General features: G+C 41.9%; 1 protein-coding gene across 4 annotated transcripts; it reads right to left on the bottom strand.

Moving 5' to 3' along the window:
* Positions 1 to 413: 413 nt before the first annotated feature.
* LOC125967368 (cytoplasmic polyadenylation element-binding protein 1) lies at positions 414 to 12457 on the bottom strand. Of its 4 annotated transcripts, none has more exons than XM_049718400.2 (12): positions 12283 to 12457; positions 11892 to 12054; positions 9209 to 9412; positions 8159 to 8388; positions 6602 to 6854; positions 6419 to 6532; positions 4570 to 4659; positions 3201 to 3337; positions 2472 to 2670; positions 1951 to 2045; positions 1809 to 1889; positions 414 to 1725 (listed from the first exon to the last, which is right to left on the bottom strand). In XM_049718400.2, the coding sequence occupies exons 1-12, from the start codon at positions 12295 to 12297 to the stop codon at positions 1615 to 1617; spliced, it is 1692 nt and encodes a 563-aa protein (XP_049574357.1). In that variant the 5' UTR covers positions 12298 to 12457; the 3' UTR covers positions 414 to 1614. The 4 variants fall into 4 exon arrangements, with proteins under 4 accessions (XP_049574357.1, XP_049574356.1, XP_049574358.1 ...); XM_049718399.2 differs by having other exon boundaries at positions 4555 to 4659; positions 12283 to 12456; XM_049718401.2 differs by lacking the exons at positions 11892 to 12054; positions 12283 to 12457 and adding an exon at positions 9517 to 9989 and having other exon boundaries at positions 4555 to 4659.
* Between the last annotated feature and the right edge of the window lie 1775 nt (positions 12458 to 14232).

Genomic DNA, 14232 nt, shown 5'->3' with positions numbered 1-14232 from the left:
TTAGACAAGTAAAATGTGGTCTCTGAATTGCATTGCAGAATGGATTAGAAACAATATCAGCAGATGATTGATTCAGATGGAAAAAGTGTAATAGGGCTAGCATTCATTCTGATTTTAAGTTTTAGTCGCTCATTAAAGTAGTAAATTTTTCACCATCTTGTTTTTTTTCCAAAGCAACCCAACAGATCAGTCATATATTCCTATTTCTACAGTAATATCCACAACTCATTCAGTGAGGACAGTTAAATGTTGGTGGTGATGATGCTGATGAACTGAACTCATCCCAAGCCTTAATTTAAAATAGGCAGACTTGGAAATAACCACTTAATTTTGTTTTGAAGCCGGCAAGTGGGCAGTCAAGCAGAGCGTCTGCTCATTTGCATGGCCTTCCATTAATAGTCCAGACAGTGCAGTTTAATGCTTAAACACCTTTATTGTGCCCAATCTGAACATACTCCACAACTGTAAGCAGCAAACTTGGCAGACCACAATGAGGTAGACTTTGCAAACTGTAAAAAGCAGCTGGGTGAAGAGAACTTAAGAGCAAGAGTAATGACAGACTTTGGCACACTGCTTATGCAATCACATCCATCCGCAAGAGGAAGGCAGACGAGGCTTACAAAGTGTGCGTTTGGAGTCTACTCAAGGTCTGGGTGGACAATTCGATCAACAAAGTGGAAGTTCTTACATTCAACAGGAGGCCAGCAGCTCCATCACAGCCACATCCTCCTTCTAATGTAATAATGTGATTAAAACCACTGCCACCGCTCCACAAGTGCAAATTAAAAAAAGTTGAAACAAAAAACATTCACACAAGGTCTATTCGATTGAAACAAAGGATAACCAGTTGTAGCAGTATCCAACACTACTGGAACCCACATTTGACATAACTGCAACAAAGCAAGTTAGGTGGGACTTCCAAACTGTGCCCTTCATGTTGAAATCTGGCAGGGCAAATAAAATGCGGTCAGAAAAACAAAAATGGACTGGGATTTGGGGGGAAATAAAAGGTTTTCTCCGAAACAGCCACCGGGTAGAATTCTGTTCAAATTTCTCATGTCATGACTTAAAACCGCTGTGTGTACAAATTAGTAAAAAACTGCGTAAAAGTCTGAAATGCGACTGGTTAAATGAAGCCCAACATTCAACTCCCAAAGTAAGAAACACCAGTTGGCTCGCACTGGAAAAAACACCAACTGGGGGAAGGGGAGGGGGAAACTAAAACTTTAAAGGCACTGTATGGCGTTTGCCAATGAACGGCAATGAGACTTGCGTGACTGCTCTTCACTATGCAACATGTAAACTACAAAAAAAAAAAAGAAAAAAAGAAGAGGGGGTTGGGGGGGGGGGGCATTTTCCTCCACTTCCTACCCTTCAACGAACTCTGGCGTTTGAGGAAAATGCTCGAAAGTGAACGGTCCCTTGTCTCTCCCAACAAGGTCACGGTGCATAGTGCCAACTGTGAACAGCAAAAATAGAGCAAGTGCAAAAAGTGAACATTCCAACAGTGATAACCCACGTGCCTGGTGGAGTTCCCCGCGCGACACGCCGACAGCCGTCCAGACGGCTTGTGCTCTACGGCCTGGCCCCTAGGGGGACTGACTCCTGGCCCTCCTAGCTGGAGTCCTTATTCTTCTGGTTGCGCATAAGAGGCCGGTGGTTGCTCAGGATGTCCATAGAATGCTGCCAATGCCAGCAAGTGCGGCAGTAGTACTTGAAGCACCCCTGCACACAAGACATTTTCCCACATTTCAATATGGGTTCAAAGACCACCAAACAAATGTTTTTTATTTTGCCGGAATGCTAACCTGGTCTCTGCAGAAGAATGGCCCGGCTTGGCGGAGGCAAACCTGACACATTGAGTCTTCCAGGTAAGGGTCAATCTGGACCTGAAGAGAAAGATAGACAAAAGTTTGGATTTGACTTGCACCCAGACTGTTTTTGTGGCACCTTTTTGGTAAACTTGGAGCTTTTGATTTCCACGAATGCTGCGCAGACAGCCTTCAGGTAACTTCGCTGATTGTTAAACGTTACACGTCCAGACCCTGCAGACAAGACAACCATTAATTAGCCAATTGCCACATAGTAGCAAATCAGAGTTGTGAAAATGTATACTGTGAATGAGAGAACACAACAGTGGCAGCAGGAGCAGCATGTGGACATCACACAACAGGAGGCTCCAGAAGGGCACAAGGCCTCAATATTAGCTGCTGAGCATTTGAGTTGCACTTTACTTTTTTGCCAACTGTAGCGACTCGAACTGCTTTTTGCCTTTTAAAATTAAAATAGATTATGTCAATCTGTGATGTTGATTAGACCTCATTGGAGCATTTATGGAGAATATTCATTAGTGCCACTGTGTCTGAAAACTCGCCGTAGGATTCCAAATCACACTTCCTCCCATTTGAGACTCAAGTTGGCAATACAAGCTTGGTGCGATACAAGCGCCAAGCCAGCCCATAGGATCTTACCTATCGGATATTTGTGTTTATCTGTGTCAATGCCTGCATACATGACTCCCCCAAACAGATCGTTCATGATGCTAGCCAGCGCTTCTGCATTCAGCATGCCATGCAGTGCGCCCACAAACACCGTCTTGCTGGGGTCCAAACGCTGAGCAGGGGAGCGCACGTAGTTGCTGTCAGAAATGACCCAGGGAATAACCTGCACCTGGAGGAACAGAACACTTGAATTTTTAAAAGGAACCCACACTCAATTCCCCAGCTGTTTGCAGTACAGCACTCACTCGCCACATAATTAGGGACACTGGGCAATCAAATGAAAACATTTTCAAGTATTTCAAACACGGTCACATTTGTTAATGTTCGTTGCTCCGCATTAAACTGACATTGTATTTCAAGTTCCGTTATCGTATTCTGACTAAATTGCTTTCAGTGTTTCAATGCAGCCGTTTTGTATTATCTAGTACTGCAATAATAAATGGACAACTAATCCATATCAACTTAATGGAATTTCAGCCTCAGCAGCAAACAGCTCATTTCTATAGTCCTTTAAGTAAGAATTAATTTTGCAACTGTTTTTTGATTCAACACAAACATTTCCTTTTACTTTGTACATTTTAGGATGCAAACTAGTAACTGGATCTTCATTCATTCATGTTCATCCAAGCTATGGGAGATTTGAAAAAATGCATACAGTATGACAATTAGTAATTTTGTCAACGTCAAGTTTCTACTCACATCCTTGCAACGCATTCGTCGACTGGACATTTTGAAGTAGTACTCCCTGTTATCCTCTGGGTGAAACGGGTCCTGTGAGCAGGCATGGAGCAAAGCCCGCACAGATTTCTCGTTCTCAAAAACCAGGTACACATAGCCTACAAGGACAGCAAACCTTTAGTCTGAAATCACTTAGAATGTGGAAGCTACACATCAGCAGGGCAACAGAATCAAACAAACTAACAATTTACTTTTGTGGATTTTTTTTAAAATTATCTAACGTTAAGTGAAAGATACAGGTTTGTTGTGCAAAGTGGGAGAGGGACACCATGAACCTTGTTCTATTTGCTAGATCACCGGTGTACTGTATAACGCAAGTGACGGATACTTCATTACTATACTTGAGTAGTTTCCAACACTTCACTAAGTATATTTTTTAACCTTTACTTTTTACATTTCAACACCAGTATCAATTTTACATTTTCAAAATAGGGTCATTACTTCAGAGTCTAATGCATGACAATGACCAATTTAGATTAGTCTACATCACAGCCAGCTTGTCATTGGCTCCATGTCAAGATGCACATAACATTCAATTTGCTAAAACATAGAAGCATGAAGCACAGCCCAACAGTAGGTGTGCCTAGGGCAATGCAAGCTAGGCCATTTAAGTGGCCAGTACAGTAATTTGTGTGGATGAGGGTGGGGGGATCAGACCATGGATGCTCGTATCCTGTGATGCATACAACGCTGTTGAGTCACTTTATACATAGTTTGCCTTTGTTATAAGTTATTTATAGCATGCGCTTTTGGCTTCAACAAAAGGAAACCATATTAAAATTGATTGAGAAAAGACCAAAGCTAAGACTTCATCTCTATGGCCATGCATTGCCTTTGCTGGCCAGAAGAACTGTTATGGCGTGCTGGCGTGTCTCGTCTTCACAGAGAAGGATCAACATGGAAACAAAGTATATTGCAGCTTACCTTTTCAACTCTGGGACAAGACGCTCTACAAAAATGTATACTGGACTGTGCTCTCACTACTCAGCAAATGCCAAAATATAATTTGCATTGAGCACTTCGGGTACCTCCTAGCATTTAAAATGCACTGGTATTTGACTGGAATAACATCATTGGTATTTGTACTTTCTTTTTTTTTTTTTTACAAATAGTTTTATTTCTACTCAAGTACAGAATGCCAGTACCTTTTGCTGATTAAGTCCTAAATAGGCTTGTCAGGAGAAAGAATGTTGTGCTAGGGCTGCTCCACTTACTCAGCAACTTTATGCCATGCCAATGTGCCCACCATAGTGCCACCCTAAAACCAGTTTGATTAAAAAAACAAAAAAAAACAGGCCTACCGACTTGTGATTACCTTTTGCCACATTACCTTTGGGAGGACAGCGAGGGTGCTTTCCGTCCTTACCAGGCCACTCCACAGTCAGAGGACCGTAGCCACTGAACGTGTTGATGAGTCCAGCTGAAACATGGGGAGGGGGGTGGGGTACACTTGTGACAAATGTCAGGCGGAGAGCAGACCAGCGGCAAATCTATGGAGATTAGACGGTCCCCTTTAACAATAGTAACAATTAAAAAAACAAGCCGGAAGGGCAAGCAGTGACGTGCTCGCACCCTCCCCAGCCGCGGGAAACACCGAGATCACATCTTACAACATTTAATAGTGAACTACACAATGAGGTTACATCTCCATGATTAAACTGAGAGCAATTGACTCACCTGATACCAAGTGATCGCTTCACAGGCAGTAACTTCCACTTTGAGAATCCCAGTTGGACGTCTTGTTCCTATTTTTATGCCCGTTATCCATTTTCAACGTGTTGGTTCTTGTTTTGGTAGTCGGTTATGTGCTCATCACTTTTGTCCCACTCTGATTGTCTACCCTTCTCAAAGTGTGGCTTTTGTATATACTCCAAAGGAACAATATATTTTCTATACAGCCAAAGCAACTAACATTTGGCCTAGTGCATTGTGGGAAGCACGCTGTCAACATCTGTAACTCTCCAAGTTCACATATCTTACTATTACAATCTTTTCCTCCTGTGCTTTGGCTCATCATTTGCGTAACGGTCATCAGATTTAGTTTACTCGCAGACTTCCTGCATACATTTAATTTTAGTGCCAAGTGTTCCTACACCCGTCACACAGCTTCCAATGAGCCTCCACATAGAGCCCCATCCTTCCGGTCTTTGGAGCACCTGTAGTCCTCTGTAGCGCCTCTAAACTTGATCCTAATTTAGCTATGGAGTAATGTTCCCATCTCCAAGCTCTGCAGTAATTACAGAAAACCTTTGTCCTTAAAGCAGTTTAAGGCAGTGGTTCTTAACCTGGGTTCGATCGAACCCTAGGGGTTCAGTGAGTCGGTCTCAGGGGTTCGGCAGAGCCTCCACTGCAGAAGTCCGAACATGTCTGATTAATAAATTCGTGATAACGCACATCTGAACTGGCCTCGCAAAGGCAACAGCAGAAGTCACACTGATTTGCAGGTCTGTAATTTGTTTTGAGTTCATGCACTGTTTTTGTTTTGTTCTTAGAACAAGGTGATGTTCATGCACGGCTCATTTTGTGCACCAGTACTAGACTTTGATGTCTTGAATTTGAAAAAAATATATATATTTTTTCACTAAAGAGGGGTTCGGTGAATGCGCACATGAAATTGGTAGGGTTCGATACCTCCAACAAGGTTAAGAACCACTGGTTTAAGGCAACAGTGAAAGTCCCCATTGACTGAGTGAGTCTGTAACAGTTCAGTGGTAAACAAAACTGGCCAAACATGGTTCCAGGCATCAAATATTTTTTTAAATGATTAGTTCTGAGGCAGATATTTGCAGTTATCTTAGACTTCTTCTGCCCTCCGCTCATGCCTGTTTGGAAGCCAGCTCAGTGGCCTAGTAGTAGAGTGTCCGCCCTGAGACTGGAAGGTTGTGGGTTCAAACCCCGGCCAGGTCATACCATAGACTATAAAAATGGGACCCATTGCCTCCCTGCTTGGCACTCAGCATTAAGGGTTGGAATTGGGGGGTTAGATCACCAAATGATTCCCGAGCGCGGCACCGCTGCTGCTCACTGCTCCCCTCTCCCCCAGGGGATGGATCAAAATCACATGGGGATGGGTTAAATGCAGAGGACAAATTTCACCACACCCAGATGTGTGTGTGACGATGATCATTGAGACTTTAACTTTAAGAGTAATGTATACACTCATGCAAATGAACAATTACCTTCTGTGATGTCCCACGGTACACCACCAAGAAAGACCTTGCAGGAGTAGAGAGGATCCTTGTTGTTTCTGGGAGGCAGCTGACCGCTCCAGGTGAAGGTTGCTTCATTCACAGCTTTGCGCAAAGAAATGTTTTAAGTTGATGCAATTCATAGTTTACACAACCTGTTTTTCGTGCAATTACCTGCAGCCTGTCTATGCAGGCGCGCCTCCCTCTCAATGCTAAATGTTTCATCCGGCTGGTCCAGTATGTCCACACCAGGCCACGGAGAACCAGTGCGCCAGCGGCGAGATAGAGCAGAGGCGGCCGGGCTCGCGCTGGATGGCGGCGTGAGAGGAGAGCTAGTGTCTTGGGGGTCCAAACGGGAGCCCAGTCGCAGCAGATCCTTTTGAATGTTTGATACGTAAGGCAGGGGAGGCGAAATCCGCAGAGAGGACTGAAGGAAAAGAGATCAGAGAGGACTGAAGGAAAAGAGATCAGAGATGTACCACTCTTTCAAATGCAATTATCTTTTGCTTAATTTAATTTCAATCTGTTTAACCCTACTAATTTTAAAAAGAAGCCAAAAGGGCCTAATCAGCAACAAGCTCAGTCTAAAATGTCCAAAGTTGTCTACAAGTTTATCCAAAGAAAAACCAGGCTGTTGATATTTTTTTGGGGGATGGGGGTCGCAGAACAGGAAGGCTGGATCCAAAGTTATACATGGCAGTGACAGAAATGTTGCAGAACACCCATAAAACAACCGCGGCTTTTGTTTTTCCCTAGCAAGCTTTGCTTGAGCTCCGCCTCTTCTCTTTCACTCTGGTCAAACAGTAATAACTTTCAGGCAGTTGCTGCCAATCTTTTTCACTGTGTTGTCTGTTTTTTGTCTTCTATTTGGGTACTCAATTGAGTCAGCAAGTTGTCAAAGGTGGAAGTTATTAGTAGGCGATCAAGTTAAGAGTAACGTTAGGCTAACGTCACTGAGTGATGAACGTCCACTTATGTGGATGCGGCAAACGCTCAAAATTTGCAGGGAACAAGTTAAACTGTTTGCTGACAATTTGTTTAATGTTTGGAACTATATAAAAAATGTCTTTTCTATGTCTCTTCTATTCACTAACAGAGAAAATGTCAATTGCAACAGTTATTGAAGCAACATTTGAAAATTAGCACTTTAAAAAGAATGTTAAATTATTCAGTAAGATAGATAGATTTGAAAAATTAGCCTGTAACTCTTGTGACCATCACACATGTACTTTAGAGCTAGATCATTTTCTTGGTCTGCAAAACAAAAACCTGAAAAAATTATATTAGACGTTATTTTATGTTAGATATTTCAAGAAAATCTCATCTCGTTCTTGAGGACTTGCTCGAGACATCTTGTGTCGTCCCTTCCCTAATTAAATATCCTGGTTGGGTTGCTCGAATAGCAAGAAGTATTACCCATGCAAGTATCTTGAAGTCAATGCCATCTTGCCATACTACCACCTCCTTTCCTCTTCTAAAACATTGTAATAACAAATCTGGCAGTGAAGGGTATTTTTCTGTTAGACCTTTAGTGATTTCTGCCTCAGAGGATTGTTTTGAAACAGGTGGTGGAACAGAAGGTTTGTGGAGGGGGTTTATGTTAGGATTATGGGAGGCACACCACAGTACAACCAAAACTGCTAAAAACGTGAGGTCTACAAGAGTTCACTTTTTAAGATCAGTGTGCACCAGAACTAACTTAAGAACTGAGAAAGTGTGGCTTCCACATACCAGCACATCACAGAGGTGGTCAGAACCAGAGCTGAAGCCACTCGTCTCTGAATCTTCAGGGCTGCTAGAGCGCGAATCCAAAAAGCAGCTGGAGTCCAAACGGGTCACCATGCGAGCCATGCCAGGAAACTTCTCCAGGAAGTCAGCAGTCATGTTTACAGACTCAGAGGGCGGGTAAGCTGGAGGCTTTCCAAGGATGCTGCTATAGGGACTGTTCAGGATGCCCAGCACTGGAGAAGTAGACAGAAGCAGAACCATTTTCAGCAGACACAGGAATGTCATCTATGCGGCGTTTGGGCACAGGATGCATCATTTCACCGATCATATTTAGTAAATGAGACATCAAGTGAATAGAAATCAATTAAAACAAACTCCGGCAAAAATGAATGATGTCAACGTTACCACTCTGATAGATTCACAGGGTTCCATCATGGAGAAACGGGGCATTCCACTCTCTTACTAATGCCTTGTCATCCAAATAAACCAATTTTACTAAGAAAATTATACTATTACTGCTATGAAAGTTCAAGTTTAAAGTACTTTATCCAAATTTAGGTATTTATAAAACATACCACCACCATGTAGCGCAATGGGATAGTGAAAGTAAGGGGAGGGGTATATATTCAGCTATAGACATTCAAAGCTCTGCCTCACTTTGTTGTGGCCCCAGTTAACCTCTAAATGTAGTTATGCCGGAACAAGCCGTGATGCCATTTCAGCACTACAAGCGGGTCGGAACAAATCTGTCAATTGTAGCAGCAAGTCACTGGAAGACATTTAATGTTCCCCTGGTTCAAACTACTGCATGAAATTCACTTGTGCACGGACTGAAATGCACTAGCCATTGTCTTTATAACTTTACACTGCTACGCTTTTTAGGGAATAAGGAGTCAATTATTTGTGGACTGCCAAAGCAAAGCTGAAGTGCCAAATCATCCCGTGATGCGACAGTTTGTAGCGACACTGTTCTTCCTATCACATTTCAGCAAACACCAATTTGACTGAGTGTCTGAGAGTCCATCATGGCTGGGAAACAAAGCTTGTACTTACTTGAAGGTGAACTGGTGTGAACCTGGGAGGGAGAGGAGAGTGACTCAGTCTCCTGACTGCTCCAAGGTCTGTCCCAGCCAGACAAACGGAGAGACTGAAGGCCCAAGCCCAAGTCTGACACACTCTGCGTTACCCGGGACGACTGCATCTCAGGCACGCCTTCAAAGAGCATCCTCCTGGTGCCCGCTGAAGCCAAGCCAGACTCTTTACAGGTGAAGGTCCAGGTGAGAGGAATAAAAAGGAGAGTGTTAGACAGCCACAAAAATGCCCTCACAGCCACAGCAGAGACCGTCTGTTTTCTGCCCTACCCTGGATGACGGGGGAGCTAACCTGCTGCCTCTGCGCCCCGTGCGTGTGCCATGCATCTCCATCTGCATGACTGACCCACCTAGCAGCATGTGACATGACTGCTCATGCACTCACGGTCTCTTAATGACATCAGCCTTCCCTACCTCCCTGCTTCTTAAGGGGGGGAAAAAAAATTGCTGGCAGTACCGGCGAGTGGGTACCCCCTTCTCTGGCGGTACAGGAGGTATCAGGCGGCAGAGGACCACCGACACTGCAGCTACCACTTACTAGCCTGTTTTCTGAGCCAGCTGACCAAGGCAGCAAGGGAGGGGGAGGGAGCTTGAGCACGCAGGCATCATGACTCAGCAGACTTAAAAGTATTTAGACTTGAAGGATGCTCAAAAAAAGCAGAGAAGTTTCAAGTTGATAACCATTTGGTACAGTCTCGCTTTCACATTAGAAAAAGAAAAAAATTAGCGGGTGACAGTGCCTCGCTCGAAAGGAGCAGCTGACAGATCAGATGTTTAAAAAAAAAGCAGAGCAATGTCCACCAGCTCCTCCCTTTTCTCTCCCTGGAGAGAATCCAAACACCAGCTACAGCCCTGATTCAGCAACTGCCTAACTGGGCTTTGGCTCGAGAGTGGCTATACTTTTGTATATTGATGTTTAATAAATAGTTTGAACAAGTTACACAACGCAAAGTTTTTACCTAACCTCAAAAGTAAATTGTTCATTGAAACGACATTCCAGACAAACAAGAAATTGTGCTGATGTAAAACTTGGCAAATCTTACAATCGGTACCCCCAAAAAGTGCTGCAATGCCGTAAACCAGTGTGATGCAGCATGAATCAGCTATTCAGTCATGATCACTATTGTCATGATGACCAAAAGGTTAACGTTTCCCAGCATTTGTTGCAAGGTACATACGTATTTTACCAAAACTCTCAGAACACCAAATTCAATTGTCACAAAAAAATGGGAAGACAACATCTTATTTACCTTGAATTGTTTTATAATCAACCGTTTGAGACTTTGCTTAAAATGGTTGAAAGGTTAGCCTCGACCGCAAACCTGAGCAACTATTCTCTTTAGTTGACAGCAAGTGACAAAACGGCCTCCCGTGAGATGGATTTAAAAAAAAAAAAAAAACAGTATTTTGCCACTTCATATTCCACAAATGCAATGAAGGGGCCACACACACACAACATAGAACAAAGTTGATTGGCCCTTTAAGTAATTTCCAAGCTGAATGACCTCAAAATCTCAACAGCCACGAGTCATCTTAAATACCTCAAAGCTCAGACGGCACATTAAAAGTACAACTACTATAAATGGTCCCCTCAATTTTTCTTGCCAAGTGTTTTGTCCGTGACATTTAAAATTTATATACCTGCGTAAGATATGCAAAGGATTTTTTTTGTTAGTTTGTATACCCATTTGTTTATTTTAAAGCTATATTATTTTATTGCTTCAGCTGAGGCATAAGAATACAATGTTTAACTCAAAGTGTTACTTTCTACATTGTATGACACAAGGCAAAAATTATAAATAGCAACTAGAAGCCTATACTGCATCACAAAACTGTGTATAGGAGACTTCAATTTGAGGAATAAAATAACTTTCCTCTGTTAGACAGCATTGACAGTAGCTTGAAGGTCACAGATTACTAACTGTCTGCCTGTAGCCTCTGATGCTTTTTCTGTCAACAACCTGAACACAGAAATGTTTTATAAACAGCTACTAGAAGCCTATAATGTATCACAAAAATGTATATAGGATACTTTAGTCATTTTGGTGAATAAAATAACTAATTCTGTTAGACAGCATCAACATTAGTTTGAAGGTCACAGAATATTCCACTATCTCTGTGTGCCTGTAGTCTGATTGGTACTTTTTCTGTTAACCTGAACATAGAATGCAGTTCTCACCCGATGAACCTCCTATGAAAAAAAAAAAAAAAAAAAAAAAAAAAACGAATTCCACCGTTACTTGATTTATATTTATTATATTATAAGCTACTATCTAGTTACTTATCCACTAAACATTTGTTTATTTGTGCTCAAGTACTTTTGAGCACAGAGTTTTATTCTTTGCTTGAGTCATTCTAAAGTCACAGTATTCTTACCAAGTTTTAGGTAGTCTACCCATCTCAGCTAGAGTGTGACAAATGAGAATTACATTTTCAAAACGTCCTGAACAGTTGACAAAAATCTCAAATGTGTTGCCATGTACTTTCAACTGCCTGGGACAGTATTTACTGAGCACAGCTAGCAAAAATATACATTTAAAGAAACCCACCCGAATGGGACCAATTGACAAGTGTAAAAGATTTATTAAGGAAGCGTTTATCAACCACCAGAGCTAAATGGCCGCACTGTATGTGTCTGACTTTACCGCACAGCAAGTCGGCCTTGCCCTTGGTGCTGTTGGGAGTGGTGCACACGCCAGTCAGATCCAGAGCGTTGCCCAGCATGGTGTTCATCCTGCGGAAGATGTCCGCGTTGCTACACGTCGACAAGGCCGGAGAGTCCGACTCGGGGCTGGCGGGATCGTTTCTCTGTGCCGAACACAAATCAAACCTTCTTTCATATCACATTTGAAGAGCAGCACACGCTAGGCTAGGCAGTCAAACTAGGCGCCTTCAAACATTTTCGAGAATGACACACTTTTTACCAGGCGGATAGAAGACAAAGGTTTTGGTGACACCAAAGCTCCCGAAATAACGTAATGAAGACAGTCGGGAGTCGTGTCGAATTGTCATTTCTCGTTTTGTTCGAATACTCACCAAAGAAAAAGCCATTGTGCGTCGACTATGCTACTCCGAAAGAATCATTAAGAACGAGAAAGTGCAATAACAGATCATGTTTTTAAGGAGGGTGCTAATTAGTGTCAATATGGTGAACGTGCGACTTGAACGTCGAGCCTCAGGAGCCGCCGTCTGGTCACGTGATCGCATTCAAAGGCCTCACCGCGCAAATCGAAATCGTGGAAAAAACTTTCCCGTTGCGGGGGAAATAAGGCGAGCTCGAAATTATTTCAGATACTTTTCTTTTAGTTATTTTTTTTAAAAAGTCTAAAAACATTTTAAAAAACTATTGGTTTCAGGGGTGTCCAAGTTCTGGATAGTCTAAAATCTTCAATGAAAAAAATCTTAACGTAGGGACCCAGCTAAACTATATTTCTCATATATGGACCAATTCTAATTTTTATGTATTATTAAAAAACTCTTTTTTTGTGTGCATTACATGGCCTTTACAAAACAGAAGACTGCCAATATTCAGCTATTTACTGCATGTCATCAGTTGCACCTATAAGTAATTGTAATGAGAAACACTAAGGAAACAAGAGGAAATAAAAACAAAGACAATGACATAATGTTTTAATTGATCATGACAGAAATGTATTTGCTGTGCTTAGTATGATTGACTATTGCTCATGACAGCAATTCTACCCTTCCATTAACCATTGTAGCTCAAAGGGGGGCCATGGCCACAACCAGGTTCACCAATTGGAGGTGGTCTTTTTTTTTCACTATGGAATTCTGTGTAGTTTTTTTTTTTTTTTAATGAAGTTGAGGATCTCCTTGTTTGAGACATCAGAGTCCACCAACAACCAATGGACGCTAGAAAATTATATTTGTGTTTTACTTCATACTTGCATGGTTACTGCCCACACACTTTCCAATTAACCACTCCAAATTGTCCGTAGGTGTGATTCTGAGTGTAAATGGTTGTTTGTCGACGTGTGCCCTTTGATTGGTTGGCGACTAATTTAGGGTGTACCCCAACTATCGCTGAAAGACTGCTGGGATAGGCTCAAGCCTGCCCTCAACCCTCGTGAGAGTAAAGGACCTCAGAAGATGAATGCATTAAAGTACTTTACTCTTTGTAATTAATGAAATATTCTTATACAAAACAAATCATAAACAATGCCAGCCTTCTTAGGACAAATATGTACAAATCTCTTGATAGTTCCAAAATACTTTGTCGCAGTAGTCCTCATCTGACCAACGTTGGTATAAGCTTGCCGCCTACTACTCCTGGGTCCCTAAACTCTTGGTTCCAGGTAAACCAACCATTTTATCATTCCCACCAGCAATCAATTTATCTTCTCTCTTCTGAGTTGTCCATGCAAGCAATATTGTAAATGATGCCGAAGTCCTAAATGAGTACATGTATGAGTGTACATACATATATGAGTGTATATTAGTGTATGGAAAATATACGTACGTATGAGTGTGCCTGTGTGTAAATATGAGTGTATGTATGATTGTACGTGTATGTATGACTTTATAAATTAGTGTATGAAGGTATGAGTGTATGTATGATTGAATGAGTATGTATGAGTATATGTGTATGAGTGTATGTATGAGTGTGTGTATTAGTGTATGTATGGTGTGTGTATGGGTATATGTATGGGAATATACTATACGTATGCATGGGTGCATGTATAAGTATTTGTACCAGTGTATGAGTGTGACTGTATATATAGTACGTGTATGTACTATATGCGTACGAGCGTATTAATAAGTGTATGTGTGCATGAGTGTATGTACAAGTGTATGAGGATATGTATGAGTGTATGAATGAATGTGTAAGAGTATCTATTATTGAATGTATGAGTGTTTGAGTATATCAGAGGATGAGTGTATGTATGAGTGAGTATGAGTGCATGAATGAGTATGTACGAGTGTATGTTTCAGTGTACGTATGTCTGACTATACTATGTATGAGTG

This window comes from Syngnathus scovelli, chromosome 4 (assembly GCF_024217435.2).
Source record: "Syngnathus scovelli strain Florida chromosome 4, RoL_Ssco_1.2, whole genome shotgun sequence".
Taxonomy (NCBI): Eukaryota; Metazoa; Chordata; class Actinopteri; order Syngnathiformes; family Syngnathidae; genus Syngnathus; species Syngnathus scovelli.
Note: the sequence above shows the minus strand (reverse complement) of the source record. Positions and strands in the feature narration are given on the sequence as shown.

Coding starts and splice junctions, on each gene's coding strand:
- LOC125967368 (XM_049718399.2), bottom strand. Junction 6,533..6,601: donor CCTGCATAGACAGGCTGCAG/GTAATTGCACGA, acceptor CTTTGCGCAAAG/CTGTGAATGAAGCAACCTTC. Junction 2,671..3,200: donor GACGAATGCGTTGCAAGGAT/GTGAGTAGAAAC, acceptor CTGTTCCTCCAG/GTGCAGGTTATTCCCTGGGT.